At 38.9% G+C, this 21,541-nt stretch overlaps 3 protein-coding genes across 11 annotated transcripts in view; 1 reads left to right on the top strand and 2 right to left on the bottom strand.

The window, feature by feature from the left end:
- NF1 (neurofibromin 1) overlaps positions 1–21,541 on the top strand; it is a 170,623-nt gene that overhangs the window by 112,768 nt on the left and 36,314 nt on the right. For all 9 annotated transcript variants that reach the window (XR_012155355.1, XM_073315123.1, XM_073315122.1 and 6 more), the window contains 4 exons: positions 14,935–15,367; positions 15,572–15,912; positions 18,131–18,333; positions 19,470–19,663. Coding sequence is in view for 8 of the 9 variants with exons in the window: in XM_073315123.1 (XP_073171224.1) it covers positions 14,935–15,367; positions 15,572–15,912; positions 18,131–18,333; positions 19,470–19,663 (1,171 nt within the window). In the remaining variant the exon portion in view is untranslated. The remainder of the gene's footprint in view (positions 1–14,934; positions 15,368–15,571; positions 15,913–18,130; positions 18,334–19,469; positions 19,664–21,541) is intronic.
- EVI2B (ecotropic viral integration site 2B) lies at positions 1,208–3,955 on the bottom strand. Its single transcript, XM_073315999.1, is given in 3 exon segments — positions 1,208–2,819; positions 2,822–3,089; positions 3,931–3,955. Coding segments are annotated over 3 exon segments (969 nt in total). The 3' UTR covers positions 1,208–2,143.
- On the bottom strand, positions 6,517–13,911 carry EVI2A (ecotropic viral integration site 2A). The gene is made up of 2 exons (XM_073315128.1): positions 13,669–13,911; positions 6,517–9,502 (listed from the first exon to the last, which is right to left on the bottom strand). Exon 2 carries the CDS (start codon positions 9,487–9,489, stop codon positions 8,719–8,721), a length of 771 nt encoding a protein of 256 aa, XP_073171229.1. The 5' UTR covers positions 9,490–9,502; positions 13,669–13,911; the 3' UTR covers positions 6,517–8,718.

The raw sequence follows: 21,541 nt of genomic DNA, 5'->3' as shown, positions 1-21,541 counted from the left end.
TTCTCTGTGGAATTTTATAACTGATCTTGCCCAAAAGTCTCATCTTTGCAGAAACCATTATTTCACTTGAAGGTTACGGCATTGTAAATGTATTTGTCAATCAATATTCTTTGTCCAAACATATAGTATATGAGAGTTAACTCTGAGGCTCATGGCGTGTTGTATTAATTTAACTCTTGTGAAAGTGTCAAATTATGTCCTTTTTCGTTAAGACTTGCATGTTACAGCTAAAAAATTTGTATTGTGCTCAGAGCTTTTCACTAAGTTGTTTTGCGAACTCTGGGCCTAATTCTGCTATCTTTACATGTAAAATTCCATTTGACTCCAGAGAAAATCATAGGATTTGGTTCTCTTTAATATTATTACACTTTTACCCTATTCCTTTGAGAACTTCTGCTCAGTGACTTTTGCGGCTCTCAGTTTAAAATCCATCTGAAGTCTAATTCTTTCCGTTTCTTTTTATGTACCAGTAATAGACTTAATCATAGACTTCCTCATTCTCCTCTTCACCTCTTTTTGTACCACATGGCTCATAATTATTCCTGATGCACTTTATCTTCCTGTTACACATGCTAACATATAACCACATTACCAGGCCTTTGTACTCCTCTGAAAGGAGTGGATGGAGGAATAGACCTTCATTGTATGTCTTGATCTTTAAAAGTTGAATCGAGCGTAAATCAATTTTCTCTGAACGAACATTTATAAAATGTCTTAATAACCATAAATGCTGCAGTAGGCGCATGCCCCAGTGACAAGTATTTAGGATTGGCTGAACTTTTTTTTAGGAAACCTACAATCAGCTAACTCTCTGCTAAGCTACAAATATAAAGCTGCTTCCTTTTTCTGAACACAATTTTTTGCTAGAACAGTAAGAAATGTTAACTTTGACTAAAAATTAAGAGTCCATACATGAGAGGTTTTTCTTTCAAGTGGGTGAGAGAGAGAAGACCACTAGATTTCTTTTGAATTAGTCCAGCGTGGTGGATCCAAGTTTAGCATTGATAGAATAACATGCAGGTTAGGGTGCTTGCTTGGGTTTTGAGCGAATCATAGAATATCAGGGTTGGAATGGACCTCAGGAGGTCATCTAGTCCAACCCCCTGCTCAAAGCAGGACCAATTCCCTCTCCCCGGTCCCTAAATGGCCCCCTCAAGGATTGAACTCACAACCCTTTGTTTAGCAGGCCAATGCTCAAACCACTGAACTATTCCTTCCCCCCCAATAGGGTCTCAGTCTTTTTACTTTAAATACGTTTCCCAGTGTTAACTCTCTTACAGATGGCAATGTTTGTAATGGACCTCAAGGCTGCAAAAAACCCTGATATTATAAAAAGACTGAAGAGATGCTGGCAACTAAACACCTATTGGAAATAAGTTCAGTTTTCAAATCATTGGTCAGTTTAAAAAAAAAAAAAAGAGAGAAAACATTAAAAGGGTTCCTCTCCCTTTTGGATGGATGTTCTGAGGGCTAGTTGTTGAAGTGCTTTGAGATGCTTCAGTTATATGCTATAGAAGTGCCAAGTAGTATACAGTAAATAGACCTAAATTTTATATGGAAAACATATAAGTTTGTAAGTGTATCAAGGCACTGGACTTTTGCTTTTAATCAGTGGTTTTGTGTTTAATCAAGTGAAAATTTAGTGAATTTTAATTTCAGTACAAGTCACCGAGATGCCTTTGTATTCAAACATTTTATTAAAATTAAGTAAATGTGAAGTATGCTGCTAAAGTGACTGTTAATTCAAGTTATACAGCCTGGAAAAACAAACATAAAAGTTAGAAGCGGTCTTTCTATAAAGCTGGACTCATTGCATTTTGAAAACTATATATATGGAAACCTTTGTTTCTGTAGATTTTAAAATCTGTAAATACTAGACCTCCATTTACGTACTTAGTCCCATTTTTTTCTTTAGCTACCATCCATACTCTGTATTGAAGTCATTAGTTTCAAGCAGATCAGTAGGTGGTTCCCATTTGTGAAAAGCTAATGTTTAATAAAAGCTGTAACTTCATATAGTTCTTGTTTATCTCAACTTCTCATGTAATCATTTGCTTCAAAACACTTTTAAGAACAGTGTGAAGTATGTTGCAAAGCAGGCTCCTTCAATTTATCCAGGGTCTGGCCGTGCTGACAGCAGTGGTTAATTTACATCTTGATGGGTTAAGTCAGGAGGAGGGGGAAACTCGCTTTGTGCTTCTGATTGAAATTCAAGAGATTTGCTGATTTCGGGACAGTGGTTCTCCTGGACTTCGTTAAGCAAGTCAGGTGGAGGTGGCAGATCAAGTGACTCGGGTGGGGCAAGGATTGGGTTGAGCGGAGGGTCGCATACGTCACTCAGTCCATCTGAAACAGGAGGTGGGGGCACATTGATAATATTTGAAGAGGAAACCGAAATGTTGGCGGCTAATGGGCCTGAGCCTCCCTTTAGTGTAGGGGTAGATTGATTGCTCTTCTCCTTTGTGTTACAGCTGGGTGGCTTCTCATGTGTTTCTTTTGATTCAGAGCTTTTAGAATTATCCAGGGATCCATTTTTGTTAAATTTCCATGGCAAGATAGAGAGAACTGATGTACGTTTTGTGGCCAGCTCCGTTTCTTTAATACTCTCCACAAAGATATCAGGTATGTCTCCATCTGCAAATGGAGAGCGACCTGCCCAGTTTGGATCAGCCTGAGCTGGCTTTTTTGAGCATTTCCACAGTAGAATTATAATAATAACTATCATCATACCAGACAAAATTATGCCAATTAACAGTGCAGCTATCCAGCTCCCATCACTGGATTCACTTTCTTCTGTTGCAGTGGTATGAGGTGTCATGATAGCTGCTGATGGCTTTTCAATTTGGTGTAAGACAGCAAGTTCATTTGATTGGTATAGGAACTTGGGAGCTGTATTTCCTTTATTTTTTTTTCAAGACTGATAGATGTATTTCTTGATTGTGTCAGAAAAACAGTTGACAATAGGTTTGTTGGAGGCCTCTGTGTATCTGTAGAAAGTGATCTCCGCAATTGTCCACAGAAGAAAATTAGGATTATATGGTTCGTGTCCCTTTCTCTTTTGCTGACAACACACAGTGTGTGGTTGTCTTCTACAGTAAAAAGAGAATAAAATACAGTTAGCTTTAACTTCAGAGCTGTACTATAGATTTGTTTTATAATTAAAATCTTGTTTATTTTCATTAATTTGCTTTTGACTACCAACAGTAAGTTTGATGTAAAGCTATGTAAATGGTAGACCTACTATTCTTTTAAAACACCATGTCTGCTTCCGTTGAAATGAATGTCAGGTTTTGACTGACTTGAGTAAGAGCAGGGGCACTTCTAACATCATTGATCCTAAATTTCCTCTTGTGTGGTTTTGTTTAAAAAGAGATCAGCCACAATGTCCTTTCCAAGTTGCCAAAAAAGGACATAGGAGAGAAGACTGTAAAAAAAGGTCAAAATAGTGATCTGCATGGATTGTCAGATTTCCTTGAAAAGTTCAGATCCTCACTTGTAAACAGGAAATTAAATGCAAATTAAACTGCTCATTACAACAGGTGATTTTGCATTGTTTAACATTTGTTAGTTACAAGCAGCGTCCCTAAATGTAATGTACTTTCTTTTCAATACTTTTAACCGTTATCTTGCATTCTCAGTTCTCTTTATAAATTAATACTTGGAGCATATCCTTTTTAAATCATGTTTTTCTGCTACAGTTACTGGAATGGAACTAGAATTTCAACAGTAGATCATTGTTATAAATGGACTCCTGAATATATAATGGTTTTTGGAGTGAGAGGATCTCCGTATTTTCCCCTTCCGTATTTACATGTTAATGTAAATTCACTTGCAGTAATGGAGTGGAGTTTTTTGCTATTACTGTTTAAAGTTCAAGTATTAGAGCATCAGTCTAAATGATGAGATTAATAAAGCACATATTTGGTATACCTGCTTCTTTTGATGTGCCTTCCATATTTAAATTGCACATAGAGATACATTTATTGGTAAATTAACGTTGAGAACTCAGTTCATGATGCATATTATTAATAAAAGCACAGATGTTTTCATGTACATGTTATGAGAGTGTTTACCAGAGTGTAAACACATCTAGGCAGTAAGTTAAAACTTCTGGGAACATGTCAGGTTTCTGTATTCATGTTTAGACTTGCAACAGGTAAAAATATTTCACTCATTTGTGCTTACTCTGCTCTCCTTCTCTACATGTGAACTTCATCAGAGCTCAGTAAGGTACTGATAAAAATTTTTACGGCTATTAACATAATTCACAGGGGAAATTCCAGGTAATCTAAAAATGTTAACTGTTGATTAGAGTTTGAACTTGGTTTTGAGAATTATTGGTTCTAATAGCAATTTGAATAGTAGGGAGATGTCTTCAGAACACTAACACACGGAGGAAGACCATTTTCTAAAACAGAATACCGTACACAAGTCATAAATTAATTACAAAATATTCTACAGCATCAAGTTGCAAAATACAAGTTGTTTAATGTCACATCAACAACTAGTTAGCCAAGCAGTTAAATCTTAGCATATGAAAACCGTTCCTTACCTGTACAATAATGTCTCCTGTACTAAACAGTCTTCGCATACTAAGTTAACGTTTTGCTGTTTCAAAACTAAAGCAGTCAGAATGGGTGTTGCACATTAAAGAGCTCTAAAAGGGTCCACTGTTCTCACACTGAAATTTTTTTGCATAGAAAGAGGAAGTTTATCAACACTTGCTGCAGGAAGTGTCAAGATTAGGGAGATGACTAAGAATTAATGTTCAAAAGTTGCCTACTTGAAGACCAAATTTGGGATATGTTGTTGTGTTTAAAAAAAAAAAAGTGTAAATAGTCATGTTTGCAATTTTTGCATAAGATATTTGTAGTAGTATTAATGTTTATATGCCTGTGTCTATAGAGAAAACATGAGCAATGATAATTTTATATATTAAGTAGAAGTGGATTGAGCTGAACACAATCTTCTTCCTACTCTCTGTGCTTTTCTGGTGAAGTGCAACAATTATTACTGTTCAAAGAGGCTCAAAGGAAGATGATTTAGATCAGAAGTTCTCAAATGGTGGTTTGTGGAGAGCTGGCTGATCACATGGTGCTGGTTCCCTTCCGTATTTTCATTTCCTAAATTGCATTAAAAGACAGCTAAAAACTTCCGTAATATTACTGTTCCAAATAGTCCACTTTTGTAGTTGCCACACTGTGTGTGGCTGTAAATGGGAGGGGTTGTGCACTGTGAAATCTGCAGGGCTCCTTTTGATCAATGTCAGGTGCTTGAATCCTGCAAAAAATGCAGGATAGTAGCTACTATATCCTTGTAGATTAACAGAGATAGGAGTGCCTCTCAGAAATAGAGGGGATTAGGAGCAAATGTGCAGAGGAGTACTGTATTTGGGTGTACAATAGTCAAATAATAGAAATAAGTTTTGACTACGTGCATTTTATATATTATGTGCAGAGCAGGGAGGGAACTGCTATTTAAATATTGTTTCATAGCAATTTAGACATCTGACTCAAGGGGCTTTTTGAAAAAGGAATGTGCAGTGTATGACACTTACATGCATATGAAGGAACAGTACAGTAAAATCACTTTTTAAATGAGACTCTCACAGTAAACAGTGTTCTGCTATAGCTGGAGCTGAACACTTTTGGTGGCTTCTCTCTTCACGTTTTCTGCTGGTAGCTGGTAGAGGGGACTGGGACCACATCTTTGCTCTCCAGGGGCGCTGTAATGGAATCCAGCAATGATGTCATGATCCAGTGCCCTTAGAAGCCAATGGAAAGACTTCTCCTACTTCAGTGGGAGTTGAATAAGGCCCTTGATCTCTGTTGCTGCTTAACTCCTACAGAAAGTTAAGTGCTCTGGGTCTGGGGGCGCAGAGGGGATAAGGCAACAAGCTACAGTGATATTTGCTCCCCAAGGGACCCAGGGAACAAATAGCAGTGGAAAATTTCAATTCCCTGAAACCAAGGGAAGCTCCACAGTCCACTCCTTCCACCATCCTAGCCAGAGGAGCAACAGCCAATCCCAGTGCATAAAACTTCAGTGTCTGCTGTTGCATGCTTGCACCCCTGACCCTCACTTCTGGCTGATCAGAGGCAGCAAGGTAGAAATATTAATATATGTGTAGGATTTATATATATTCCTTCCAAGTTGGGTTCCTTGATGGAATTCACTTTCAGTGAAGGAGGATCAATTCTGTGCTTAAATAGGTTACATGTCTTTATTTTTCCGAACTTTAAAAATCAACACTTTCTTGCATCAAAAGATATACATTATAGATAGGAAATGTATGGGGAGTTTGGAAAGGCCAATCCATTAGTTTTCAGGAGATACCATCAGTGTGTAGTTTTTTAACACTTGACAAACCAGTTCAACAGACCTAGTTATATGCCGCTTCTTAGACTAAAGGTCAAGCCTGCATATCAGTTCATTTTCAGAACTGGAGAATTTGTCCTAGTTGAAAATAACTTTTTAGGTAGCTCCTCTAAGGCATCTTTTAATACCTGTCTCATAAATTATTTTTGCAAGACTTCATATTTTCTCAGAATTTTGTTTTAAACACACAGGAAAAATACGATAACGTACCTGTAAGCAATCTACTAATGTACCTGAATCACTGTGCATCCTCATGTTTTTTTACCTACTTTAGAGTGTCTCTGACCGAATATTACAGGTATTTTGATTCCAAGCTGTCTGGGGGCAGGGATAATTATTTGCTGTGTTTCTACAGTGCCTAGCAGAATGGCTAAGTAACCTGGGTGAGGCCTCTATGTCCTGTCCCAATACAGATGTTTAATTGCTATATGTCCATCCATATTTCTGGAAAGAGGAAAAATTTCCTCAGCAATATCTCTTCTCTTGTGGCAATACAAATATTAATCAGTTGGGAGTACATATTTTGAAGAAGTGTGACTTAAATGTTTTATCACATATCTATATGCAAGTATGATTAGTGAAATTATGAGTATCTTGATATATACAAATGTTGCATTATTGTGCCCAATGACTAACTTCCATTTTACAAGTTGAAGTGCCCTGCTGACACAATTGTAGACTGTTTTAGCTTAATCTGCAGAGCAACAAAGAAAATGTTGAAATTGCTAGTTTGTTTTTTTCAAGATCCCAAGGATTAACTGACGTATTTGTGAAGCAGTTCATCTGTGCTTAGGTGTAGAAATAATGCGCACAAATAAGAAGTCTCTCCAGTTTCCTCAGGGTAGTGAATCTTTAGTATAGTGAAACCTGTTACAAACATTCATTCAAAAGACCAGCTTAGAGGAGCTAAAAGTTGAAGTGGTACTCAAAGAAATCTTTAGGGATACTTCATAGTAATGGTCTTATGTTAGAGTAGTTCTTGGTAGGTGGTCCTTACTGCGGGTTTCATTGTATTAATCTTCTGGATAAAGTAAGCTAGATGAAAGTAATAAAATTTCATCTTCATTCTTATAAACAAGCAAATCCACAACAAAAAAAACTACTTAAGTGCATTTCTTTTTCACTCTCCAGAGTGACGTAATTTTGCCCTTAGTAAACATTCTGGAGAATTAATATTCTAGAAGTTGTTTCCTTACAATAGAAACCCCAATCTATTATATACCATAATTATGAATGAGTCAGATTGTTTCAAAATCTATTGTACGTTTTTATTGGGGTTACCAAGTGAAAGAGTTTTACTGCAACCATGTTACGTATAAAACAAGCTTTATATATTTTTGCACAAACTTAAAGCTCAGCAAATACAGTTGACTTTAAATTAGTTCAAAAGCAAGATAGGCTTGTATTATGGTTTTTGAAAGAACAAGAGCAGAAATCGTATCTTGACAGTACAATATATTTGCTTTAAAGTTAGTTGCAGCCAAACAAATGCCAGCATAAGTAACTGAAAATGCTAGTTTTTTAGAGGTTGACTCACACAACACTTAGTATGTGGGTGCTCAAACTTCTTCACAATCCAGAGCATATCTTAGTATAGAGTTAGTCTGAGGGAACACTTCCCCATTCCTGGCCCTCTCCTCCCATTTTTCATCATGCAGCATCTCTCTAACAACTACAGCAGTTGCCTGCATGTTAGTTATTTTTAACTGTTTCTTAATATAATTAAGCAGATGGCAACGAGGAGGAGATAGCACCATGTGATCAGCCAGCTCTCTGCATACCTTCAGTGATCAACAGACCACAATTTGAGAACCTCTGATCTACAAAAATGTGCTGAGGAGCTCTTGAGAATTCTGTTAGCAGTATCAGAGTGGTCTTCTAACTTACTGGTTTGTGGGTCACTGATTACATCAGAGAGAAACGAGCTTCATTTAAAATAAAAAAGTAATCGTATACCCATAAATAGCACTCTGCGGATTCTATACCTACTAGGCTATTGGTCCGTCCCCATGGCCTTTGTGGGGTTCCTTTTGCAGCCCTAATATCCTAAATATTTTGTTGCTTTATCCCCACTCAGCTCCATTGCCCACCAGTTTCTTTCAAAGCACTAATGGAGAGGTCTCCCTTTAAAACAATGCAGGGTACTGTTTCAAATGACTGAAAGGTTGATTGCACACAAGTTGGGGTGCTCCTTTCCTATGGAGCTGTGTGTGCTACTGCCTAGAGTTCCCATTGTTATGCAGTGGAAAACCAAATCCAGGATGTGAACCTGGTTCTCCTGTGTGGCACTATGTTACTTCAAGGCTACAATGTCGTCTCTGTTAGGAATCTGAGCTTTATTTAAATCTCAACTATAAAATTGGTTACGATGCTGTCACATGGTTTTGAGGCTTGTTCATTTTTCTGATCATTAGCTCTTCCCCTAGTTAGTTTCTCAGTTGTTTCAACTGCATTTTTCTTTTGAACTGTGTTAGCTGTCTCTGATATCAGGTCTTGCATCATCAAGTCAGTCCCTGTTAGCTCTTTAGACTTCCTCTGCCATGTATTTGATCCAGCTGGCCATAAACTGCTACTAACCAGAAAATCACCATTACTTCTGGGCATGCGCTTTCCTTCTTTAGATCTTTTGAGATACGATACCTTGTTTGCCATTACCACAGTTGACAGAAATAGAAATGTGCAAGCAAGAACAAGCACTGCTATTATAATAAAACAAATTAATATCAGAGATTTATTCTTTTCTTCACAATGTTCAGTTTTTGTTGTAATCTGGGTCTTCGTGGTGGTCAAAGGGTCTTGAACTGCAGAAGTAAGATGAAAGCTAGGGGAAAATGTTGACTGTTCCTGACCAAATGTTGATTGAAAGGCGGCTGTCTGTGTTTCAAAAGTAGTAGTTGACTCCCCATTGTAATCTGTGTTTTGCGTAATAAAATTTGTACTGGCTTCAGTGATACTCTGGTTTTCACTTATGTTTTGGGTAATGGTACCCAAATATCTCTCATTTGTAAACCGGGGACGGTCAGTGTCGTTTGCTCTGATTTGCAAGCACAATAAAAAGATGATCGCAACAATAAAAGCAAAATTACAGCGCCTTGTCAATTTCATGTTCATATCCGGTAGCTACCTGTAAAAATATAAAAATATAGTATTAGCTTAGTAATTCTATGCCTGTATTGATGTTGAAGGTTTGAATTGGAGCTCTGTTGAAATGTTAGGCAGATGCTATATCTACAGTTAGACAACTCTCTCTTTGCAGTAACTTGACTTCATGCATTTTGGGCATGTTATGAAGCGTGTAGCTACTTAAATTCCAGAAGAGTAGGTGTTCCTGTGTTTGGTCTTCAGTATTATTGAACAGATTTCTACAGACTTAAGGCGAAAAAAAGAAAATGAAGAAAAGTTCGGGGGAGGAAGGACATTTCAAATTACTGAGTGATGTTTCATGGGCTGGTGCACGTGACATATGAGGAGAGGCTGGGGGAACTGGGCTTGTTTAGTCTGCAGAAGAGAAGGGGGGAGATCTGATAGCAGCCTTCAGCTACCTGCAGGGGGGTTCCAAAGAGGATGGAGCTCGGTTGTTCTCAGTGGTGGCAGATGACAGAACAAGGAGCAATGGTCTCAAGTTGCAGTGTGGGTGGTCTAGGTTGGATATTAGGAAACACTATTTCACTAGGAGGGTGGTGAAGCACTGGAATAGGTTACCTAGGGAGGTGGTGGAATCTGATCCTAAGGCCTGGCTTGACAAAGCCCTGGCTGGGATGATTTAGTTGGTGTTGGTCCTGCTTTGAGCAGAGGGTTGGACTAGATGACCTCCTGAGGTCTCTTCCAGCCCTGATATTCTATGATTCTATGCATGCAAATGAGTGAATACTGTCATAGCTCCTTCTCTTTAAAGCTGAGCAAGTTGCACCTTTGAATCAATCACTTCTGCTTTTAGAAATACAGGAGAAAACAATCTAAGGCAGTAGTTCTCAAACTTTTTTTTTCCACTTTGAAAATTGCTGAGGATCTCGGTGGACCACTTAATGATCTTTCCAGATGTTTGTACCTTTAGCTAACTATTATAAAGCACTTTCGATAAAAGCGCTATATAAAAAACCTTAATTAGGTTTTTCTACAAATAAAAGCACACAACTCATATTTTTATATCCATGCTGTTACCTTTCTAATGCGATTGATGTGTCCTTTCTCCCACACCGCAGCAGCCCTCCGAGCTGGAGCTGGGGCTGGGAAGGAGGGCTCTCTCTCCCCAGCAGCCGCAGCCCTGAAGCTGGGGAAAGTCACCTCTTCCTCTGGCTGCCGCAGCCCTGCACATCCCAAATTCCCCCCCACCCCCTCTTCTCTGCCCACTGCCCGCTCCCATCTACCCCTATTCCCCCGAAGGCCACCACCTCACCTTAGGTGTGTGTTTTCCAGGGTCCAGGCACCTAATTAGTAGCGTCCCGCCTTCACGGCTCCACTAATTACGTGGGTGGCCCTTCATTCTCTCGTGTGCAGCCGCCCAGGTGCACACCTTAGAGGGAACTATCCGCAGACCACCTGAATGGAGCTCACAGGCCACCAGTGATGCGTGGACCACAGTTTGAGAACCTCTGATCTAAGGAATATTTATAGCCTGTTCCCACCTCCTACTCTCCTGAATGAGTAATGAAGTAATTTTAAAGGGGAGGAAATGTAGCCATGTTTAAAAACAAAAAAAGAAGATACCAATTTTACACAATCTTAAAGATGACAGCAGTAAGTTACTGTATCCGCTCATATTAATCCATTAAAGACTGAATGCAGCTGCCAGGCATCTTCTTTAGTAAATTTTCAGCAAACTGATGTCTCTTTTTTGAGTTTACAGTATTTTTATTGATTTACTGATGATTCTATGGGCTTTTTAAAAAAGAATTGTGCCCTTTTTCTGTAATCTAGATGTATGGATGTTAGTGCAGGAAGCATTCATATTAGCTTGAATATAAGCTGCATTTATTTTAATTCTTAATTACAACTGACAAATTTGAACCAAGCACTGGAGGCAGTCATGCTGCCGGAAGGGGATTGAGTTTGTAATGCAGACAGTGCAAAAGCCCAGCTTGACAGTGTCCGAGTTTCTTTCATATCCGTTACATAGATAAAAGAAATGTCTATAATAGTGCCAAACAAAGTATTTTAAGTATAGTCTATTTCTTTTGGGGATTGAAATGGGGATGAATAAGGAAAAGTGATCTGGAATTTCTTACACAAGATATAAGAAGTAGTAGCGTCACTAAAATGCGAAAAATGTTTTCACTGAAATATGAGAGATTGTGCAAATCACATTGTTACCAACTGCATGTTTCCATTCTACAATTGCACAGTATTCAAATTTGTGCATCATCTTCAGCCATAGAATTTGGCAAGAAGACAGACTGCTCACCTCCAAGTATACCTGCTCTAAAGACTTTGACTTAAAAAATTAATACTAACAAAATAAGCAGGTGATGCACTATGCCTAATGCTTAGTGTGTTCTGGTATTGTCTTTCCATTCTTTTTCCCCATATGTAGGTTTTGGGGGTTTTTTTTGGTCTATCTGTTGTAACCTGGGTCCTTATTCTTCAAGAAGCTGATCTCCAGCAGGCTTCTGACCTTGTATAGAGCTCTTTGCAAGACTGAAGGCCTTATATTATAAATCGTTTGGGGCATGCAGGGACTTTCTGTGGTTCTACAGTCCCTAGCAAAATGGGATCCACCCAGTCTTCATTGGAATACTTAAATTCTACCAACATACAAAAACAATAATGAAAGTATGAAAATTAACATGATTTTTTTTGGATTGCAGCATTTGCAACCCTCAGATACACTGCTGATTTTGTGTCAGTGATGTAATTTCCTCCAGATTGCATACTTGGGAAAGATATCTGAAATTAGAGGTGATCATCCTTATTATTACCTAGTTTACCTGGTTTTACTTGTGAATATTTCAAATTGCACAATTTTATTCCAGTATTATATAGTATGTTCTGTTTAAATTGGAATGACTAAATATTATGACTGTTCTCACAAATGTGTATTTAAACTACTGCTTTAAAGATTATTCTGCTGAACAAAATACCTTTTCTTCCACTCAAACAAAGCATCTTAGAAAAGATCTATTTACTTTTTAATTATAGTCAAAAGTTGTAACATAACTACCATAGTACCTAATGCATTGAATCACAAATGTGTAGAAAAGTGAACTTGCTAAAGGATTTTTGGCATCTTTGCAGAAGCTGAATAGTGATGTCCTTTAGAGATGCCAGGGTCCTCCAGAAAGTGAGGGAAGTAAGGACTTAATATTCCTGGTATGTCTACTGTGAAAAAAAACAACAACAAAACAAAACAAAACAAACCCCACACACACACAAAAATACAGATTGAGTTGGGGTTTGGCTTCATGCATCATAAAGAAGTAGTAAAGGGCACAAATGTTTTTCTCTGCAGTTCATATTTAAGTTAAAATTAGACTGTAGTTCTGAGGTAAGGTAAAGTTCCTCCTTTTCAAACTGAGCTGAAAACTAGCTTGTGATATAAGCTGCAGGGGGGTGAGGTTTTTATCTCAAAATGGTTCCGATTGTTTGTAGAAGATGCCTTGTAACGTGGCAAAAAAGTAGAGGGAGAAAGCTGAAGTAAAACATGTAAATTATTCCCTAGTAGAATGAACTACCCTTTTTAGGTATTTTGAGCCATTTGAGATGGGTCTGCCCCGTACTGTTCCATTCAATATTGTAATGGAAGAATCTCAAACACCTAATGTTTCCATTACACAATTGCAACAGTGCTTCTGCATACTTCCACTGACAGTACAATGAGCCCACTGTTAATTGTAGTGTTCCAGACCAGATGCACTGTTAAAAATAAACAAACTTTGTTGACAAAATGTTAATGGTTTTATTTAAAGTCACAAAAGCAAAGGAATTGATCATTAAAGGTTATCTTTCTCTTTAATTTATCCCTTCATGCTTAGGTATAGATAGGATCTTCTGTTAGTATATAGTAAGATCTACAATACATAGGCAAAACGGGGCTAACTAGTGACTGACACTCTTAATGCTTTCTTCAGACTCTGAAATATAAACTCCCTTTAACATAGTATAACATCTGTATTTTTAGTAAGTTTCCTGTATTCAAGCTAAATAGACTGGTTGGGAAAAGATAGTATTTCACTTCTTGATCGCAGTTGTCAGGGGTATTGTAGTGGCTTGTGTGAAGTTGTGTAAAAACATTTTTTGCATTACAAATTCTAACAAACTCAAAAGCAAAGTGTAAGAAAGCAAATATGGACCTACCTTGCCAGAAGTATGGTCAAATTCAGAGTTGAATTTCAGATTATTCTATTACTTAACCACGCAGTTTCTTGATCTTTTTCTTGGGATTCAACCGACCAGCAATATAAAACAAATGGACTTAGAAGATGGTGATTTATTTTTTTTTAAGTGAATCTAACTAAAATATGTAGTTGTATTTCCTCACTCAAAAAACTAAACCACAGAGATGACACACTTCCTTTCCACTGCAACTCTACCATGACATGTTAGAGGGGGGAGGAAAGCACCAATTTGCTCAAATTAGCTCTCAAAATGACAGGAAGTGCAATAGAAAAAAAAATTCTGTCCTTAGGGCAGAGACTCTCTACTTGCTGCACCATATATGTTTTACCTTTATGCCAGATTATTTCTCCTACACGTTATATAAAAATGGTGTCTCCAGTGCAATCAGTATTTGTTAAACTTTTATTTTTATTGCATGTATTTGTGTGAATTCTGTCTTTACAGAATCTCCAGCTTTGCTAGAAGAGTCCAGGTAATGGCAGCACAGAGAAGCTGGAGGCAAATAGAAGTGTCTCAGATTTCCACACGCTACTGTGGACTTTGACTATAATTTGGGTTAATGGTACCTCGTAAAGTTATACCTGCCATGTTAAAAATCTTCTAGATTAATTCTGGAAGGTGACTGTCCTTCTCAAGATGCAGAGCAGCTTTACTTAAAAACTACACAAATCAGAAACTGCCTTAAATTATCTGAAAGATTTAGTTGTTTTCAGAAAATCTAACAAGCACATTTATACTAGTCATTTGGCCACTCTTACATCCAATTAGGCAGTCGGATGCCAAGTTCCAACCTACAGCAAATGCAGTGTGTGAGTTACAAACCCTTCAAAGGAGGATTTGTAATGGAAGTGCCTGAAGATGCTTAATTAGGGCAGCGTCACTATCCTAAATTACCTTTTTTATGTTTCAACATGGGTGTAATTTGCAAGTGTGGAAAAGTGTATACATTGGAGTTTGATGAGGAATCCTTGCTGAGATAATGTTGCCCCTTTACTTTGTAGAGAGAGAATCTAAACTGTGTTATCCAATATGAGCTACAGCTTAATGGTAACAGATGCTATTTGCCTATTGCCTACATGGTCTCTGCAGATCCAGTACAATTGTTTTGGAATATCTGGAGTTGGTATAGGATTACATGCAAGCTAAATCTATTTTTTTTCCCCCTACTGTAACCAAGAGAAATCATGGAACAACATGTGAAATGTTTTTTCTTATTTTTCTTAGGTTCAAAACAGGTCAGATCAATGGTGATTTATTGATATACCATGTTCTTCTAACTTTGAAGCCATACTATGCTAAGCCATATGAGATTGTAGTGGACCTCACTCACGCCGGGCCCAGCAATCGCTTTAAAACAGACTTCCTTTCCAAGTGGTTTGTAGTTTTTCCAGGCTTTGCTTATGAAAATGTCTCAGCAGTTTATATTTACAATTGCAACTCTTGGGTAAGGGAATACACCAAATACCACGAGAGGCTTCTGACAGGCCTGAAAGGCAGCAAAAGGCTTATTTTCATAGACTCTCCTGGGAAATTGGCAGAACACATTGAACATGACCAGCAGAAACTTCCAGCTGCTACCTTGGCTTTGGAAGAAGACTTGAAAGTATTCCACAATGCTCTCAAACTGGCCCACAAAGACACCAAAGTTTCTATTAAAGTAAGTCTCATTTAACACCCTTCCTACCAAATTGCTATGTATAATTTGGCATTATAGACATGCATGCTATTTTACTGTCATGAAGTCTTAGGGAGAAATCATGACCAATATAGTTCATGCATAACACTGGTGATAACAGATCTTGTTCATTCTTCATATTCTTAGCTACAGCTACTAAGGTATACTTTCTCTTTCCTTTCTAAGGTTGGGTCTACCGCTGTGCAGGTAACATCAGCAGATCGAACAAGAGTCCTGGGACAGACAGTATTTCTAAATGACATTTACTATGCCTCTGAGATTGAGGAGATATGTCTAGTTGATGAGAATCAGTTCACCTTAACCATTGCCAACCAAGGCACACCACTCACCTTCATGCATCAGGAGTGCGAAGCCATCGTGCAGTCCATCATTCACATACGGACTCGATGGGAGCTGTCACAACCAGACTCCATCCCACAACATACTAAAATCCGTCCAAAGGATGTCCCTGGAACACTACTGAATATAGCATTGCTTAACCTGGGAAGCTCAGACCCTAGTTTACGGTAGAGATCTCTTAACCCTTACCTTGACCAAAATGTGTGCTAATTTATTTCTAAGGTTGCCCCATTTTAGTAAGTGTTTTACAGCAAACATAATTATTCTTTCACCAAAGTTTCGCAAACTTGAAATGTATCTAGGAGTAACATTAATATTTCCCAAAGAAAGATCAACTACTCCATGGTGGGAAAATGAAGCATAAATTATACTAGGTTAACTGTAAAAGTTTTGGAAGTCTTAATTCTTATTCTAAAAAAATCTCTTTATCGTTGTTAAAAAAAAGTCAATTTTGAAGGATGAGATTGCGTAACAAAATATCGTATGGTTGTTTGCATGCCAGTTCACTTTACTCATCTCATCCTAAAACTCTTCACATCTTTCTCCTGGCTTTGTTTTTAAAAACATAAACTAGAATTCAGTCTTGGGGCATTAATGGCTGTTTTGCAGCTAGAAAGCAGAATAAACAATAGGAAGATACATATTAGAGATGGCTGGAAACTTTCCAACTGAGCATTCTTCCAGTGGAAGAGGCAGGTTCATGTAAATCAAAATGTTCTATGGAAACATCCCTGTCTGAGAGAAAGCAGGTAGGTTTGCTATGGAACCCTGCTTGCTGGGCAGGTTTCTTTCACGAGCCTACCTGGTTTCTTACCAGGTTAGTCACCTGGCAGGCTGACAAGGCACTGAGAGTCTGGGAGCTTCCTGGGCTCTCAGCAGCCCACAAGGCCAGGCTTCCAAGCTCCCCAGCATCTCTGCAATCTGCTGACAGGGAGCCTAGAAGACCTAGATCTCTGGCAGCCCTCCAGAAAAGCTGCCTCAAAGTCGAGGCCTTCAGGGTCCCTGGCTCCCAACCTATCAGGTGGACTACCTCAGAAGCGGGGCTTTCACGCTCCCAGCTGCTTGTAATCCCCAGCTTCCAGGCTCCCCAGAGTGCAGGATTTTCGGGGGGACCTCAAACATTTCAAAAAGGTCTGTGAATTTGGAATTCCTGTTCTGTGAAAAATTAAAAAAATTCAGTTTTTCAATTTTGGAAAGAATATTTTTTTGAAATTTCAGAATTTATAATGGGAATTCCAGTTCCTAGCCAGCTTTGTATATGTGTATGTACCTATATAGACACAGTATAATATACAGACATGTGCCATTTAATTTTTATAGGATATGTTGTTCTCTGTGGGGAAAAAGGTGACAATATTTCCTGCATTCATTTTAATGCATAGGAGAATTCTAAAGTTGCCTTATTGCCATTACTGTGTAAAATGTACCTGTGTAAGACATAAGCACTTCAATGTTACATGTGCAATATTTAAGGAGAGATTTTCTGAGGATGAACTGGTTTTAGTCACAATCTCAAAAATACCTAAATTCAAATGTACACAATGATTTTATATGGGTCTGAAAAACCATGGGTCAGGTTTTTGCTTGGTAGCCCTCTTCTCTTCCTTCCTCCCTCCCCCCTACATATCATTCTAATCTGTTGCATCCAAGAGTAACTAGACATGGAGCCCTTCAGTGATACTCTTTCAGTTTGTCAGAGAGGGTTATTAGGAGAAGGAGCTTAAGCCCTAGCCCTGAGCCTCCTCCCACACCCCAAACTCCTCATCCCCAGCTCAACCCCACCCCAGAGCCCCCACCCCAAGCCAGAGCCCTTGTCCCCCCAATCCTCTGCCCCAGCCCTGAGCCCCCTCCTGTACCATGAACCTCTGCACCCAAAACCTCTCAGCCCCCCAATCCTCTGCCCCAGCCCTGAGCCCCCCCCCGCACCATGAATCCCTGCACCCAAAACCCCTCATCCACAGCCAGAGCCCTCAGCCCCCCCACACCCAACCCTTTGCCCTACCCCTGAGCCCCTCCCAAACCCCTCATCCCCAGCCCCACCCCAGAGCCCTCACCCCTCCACCCTACATGGTGCAATATAGGGAAACTGTTAATCACTTATTGTTTCCCATCCATTTGTATATTATTTAAAAGAATATGTATCAGCTTACCAGGCAGGTGTGTGGGCGGGGGTTGGGGGGTGTGGGAGGAGAACTTAGACCTGTTCTGGGCACCATCAAAATTATACAAAACTGCCGCCCCTGTTGGCATGGCAACACTAGACTGAATTTTAAGAGACATTAATACCGCTCTTGTACTGTTTTTAATGGAATTATTTATTGTGTACACATTTTTTTAGATGCATAGGAAAAAAATTTAAATTGCATCACTTATGTTTTGTTGCAGGTCTGCTGCCTATAATCTTCTGTGTGCCTTAACCTGTACTTTTAATTTAAAGATTGAGGGCCAGTTACTGGAGACTTCAGGTCTGTGTATCCCTGCCAACAACACCCTTTTTATTGTGTCAATTAGTAAGACTCTGGCAGCTAATGAGCCACACCTTACCTTAGAGTTTTTGGAAGAGTGTATTTCTGGATTTAGCAAATCTAGTAAGTAGCATTCATTTTCTCTAATGCTAACACTGAATTTGAAACGGTTCAAGCTTTTCAGTTCTGTTATAGAGTTAATAAATGTTCTCATGTTATTGAGTCAGTCCATTAGCACAGTAGGCTTCAATTAGAAATGCAGCCTAAAGCATCTGCAGGTGCTTTTCAAGTTTAGCCATTATATCTGTGACCTAATCAGCAAGTGGTGAAGTGCTCTGGAACCAAGCAGTGTCAAGATATAGACTGGAATCTGCTCGTATGGAGGACATTGTAAAGACAAGATTACCTCATTCACAGAACTGTTTGAACAGTGCCCTCTTTTTTTATAGAATCAATGTCTAAAACATTCTTTAGACTTTTTGATATTAACATAAGACAAATTGTACAAGTGGTTTCAGTGGTTTACAATGATAATGCTTTTTAGGTAACATCTTACTGTATATTAGCTCTTCCACATCACTTCTGAAAGTTGTGTACAATGATTACTTTGGTGAGGGTTACTTTAGTGTCACAAATTCACCAGAAATAAACACAAATCACAATCGGAGTTCCACGTTGGTGATAAACTCTGAAGTCTAGAAAATATATGCCCAAAAGATATGTAGGATCTTTCCTCTACACACATTGTTAATAATCTAAAAGAGACACACAGAATTTGAATTCTAATCCAGGGTCTGATTCTCTTCTAACCTTGGCTGTATCTTGGAACATAGCTGCCTTTCTTTCCTCATGTGTAAAATAGGGATTATACCTACTTCATGAGGGTGTTGAAGATTAACGTTTTGAAAGCACATTGCAGATGAAAAGTACTATGTAAATTCTTAATATTAATGTGTTTACGAGCTTTGAGCCCCTTTCTCTTGCATTTCTTCAGCATGAATTAAGATGTCACTCTTCTTTCCAGCTTTCTAAAGATGTATGTTGTGGATGTCACTAGAACAGTATGTTTCTTTTTAAAGCTTTACCTTTCACACAATAATCCTATTTCTGATCTTTTACAGTTTTTTTGTCTAGGTACCTAGACTTTATCTTTGGACAATAAAATTGTAAAGAAAAGTGCTTGCAAATAATTCTGCACATGTAAAGAGAAGAGACTATCAATGGCCTTCTGTTACAATAACATTAATTTTTGATTTCAGGTATTGAACTGAAACACCTTTGCCTGGAATATATGACTCCCTGGTTGTCGAATCTGGTCCGATTCTGTAAGCACAATGATGATGCTAAACGCCAGCGAGTCACAGCTATTCTTGATAAGCTTATAACAATGACAATAAATGAGAAACAGATGTATCCTTCCATTCAAGCAAAGATATGGGGAAGTCTTGGACAGGTACTGACTGCATAAATTCATTATCACCTTTAACAGCAAAGTGTAAATGAGATATAGGTTATAATCCGCATGCGCGCACACACACTCCCTTCTTTTTTGTCCTAGGATTGCATGGATATCAATGGACCACTTGCCTTGAATGGTCCTTTGAATATGTGTTAACTGCTTTGCTTAACAATCTCTTCCGCCTTGTATTTAGCTGTGACACACTGGTCTGGTCTACACTATAGAGTTAAGTCAATGTAAGCTGCCTGCACTACAGTGTTGCTCCCACCAGTGTAAGTCACCCACTACACCGACCTAATAACTCCATTTCCACGAGAGGTGTAGCACTTAGGTTGATGTAGTTAAGTCAATGCAGTGTTAGTGTAGATACTGCGTCAACTGTTCCAGGTGTCAGCCCCGGTGGCTGACAGCCAGAGCTCCACTGCCTGGACCTCCCGCTGTCAGTGCATCACAGTGCCACATACTGATAATTAAATTGGTGCAAGCGCTCCTAATGAGGACGCGCACCACCGACAGAAGGCGCTAGTGTGGACATGCCGAACTGCAGTGGCTGTAGGTCAGTGTAACTTAACTTTGTAGTGTAGACTTGCCTGAAGTGTCTACACTTAAATTTTGCTCCCTGCAATTTAACTGCCCCATTATGCCGACTTAACTCCACCTCCGCACGCAGCATAAAATCAAGGTCAATGTAGCTGGGCTGACGCAATGTCAGTGTACACGCTGCATTGCTTATGTCGACTGTTACTGGCTTTCAAGAGCCATCCCATAATGCCCCACACTAACAATGCAATTGATACAAGCGATCCTGATGAGGATGTGCACTGCTGACAAAAGGAGCAAAGTGTAGACACGCACAAGTGATGTAATTACTGCGGTAGCTGTATGCCCGTGTAAGTTAGGTCAAGTTAATTTTGTAGTTAAATGTGGCCTCTGAGTACCTTTTCCAGACCAGCAGAAGAGCTCTGTGTAGCTTGAAAGTTTTTCACCAACAGAAGTTCGTCCAATAAAGATATTACCTCACCCACCTTGTTTTTTTAATATCATGGGACTAACATGGCTACAATAACACTGCAAACAGGCATTCTACAGTCATTTAATATTAGTGCCAAAACAGTTTTCTTCTTTTAACAGCACGTCAGTATATTAACCGTGTATGTTGATCGCAGCACACAACTTCTCGTAAAGTTTCCTATTAACATTAAATATTGAGCTCTGGCTTTTAATAACACATTCCTGGCTTCTACAGAAACCTGAAAATTCAGGAAGTATCTTTGTATGCAGTGGTGTTGTAGCCCAGACCTGAAGAAGAGCTCTGGATAAGCTTGAAAGCTTCTCTCTCTCTCTCTCTCACGAACAGAAGTTGGTCCAATAAAAGATATTCTCATCCACCTTGTCTAGGAAATATCTTTGGCATTCCTGTTATAACCATAATAGTTGCATGGATACTTCAAGAGCAGGCATAAAAGCTCCTTGTTTAAACCAACAAAATTGAACACGTTCCATAATATGTTAATATGGGCAAATAGTATGACAGCCCCTCTCCCCAATGGCCTCTAACCTAATTATGAATTAAGCTCAAAAGTCTGTTCCCAGAAGAGAGAAGTTGGAGGAGAGGAAAAATGGCTTTCAGAGGTATGCCATTAATATGGAAAGTTTCAATTAAAAAAACAGCTTCACTCGCTGTGAGGATGTCTGCTTGTTTGCTTGACTGACTATTGGCCACCTGCTGGCTGACATGACCTCCTTTTAGTTACACTCCTTCCCTTTTTCCCCTTCTCATGCTCTTTTTTAGTCTTGTCACCAAATGATGTTGCAACACAGTTGCAACCAAATTACTTTGAGACACATTGTGACTGCCACCAAAATTGGTGA

This window comes from Lepidochelys kempii, chromosome 17, assembly GCF_965140265.1.
Source record: "Lepidochelys kempii isolate rLepKem1 chromosome 17, rLepKem1.hap2, whole genome shotgun sequence".
NCBI classification, from domain to species: domain Eukaryota; kingdom Metazoa; phylum Chordata; order Testudines; family Cheloniidae; genus Lepidochelys; species Lepidochelys kempii.
The sequence above is the reverse complement of the archived record's forward strand: the minus strand, read 5'-3'. Positions and strand labels throughout refer to the sequence as shown.

Bases quoted from the DNA above. Each gene is read 5' to 3' on its own strand.
- EVI2A (XM_073315128.1), bottom strand. From the start codon at position 9,489: ATGAACATGAAATTGACAAGGCGCTGTAATTTTGCTTTTATTGTTGCG.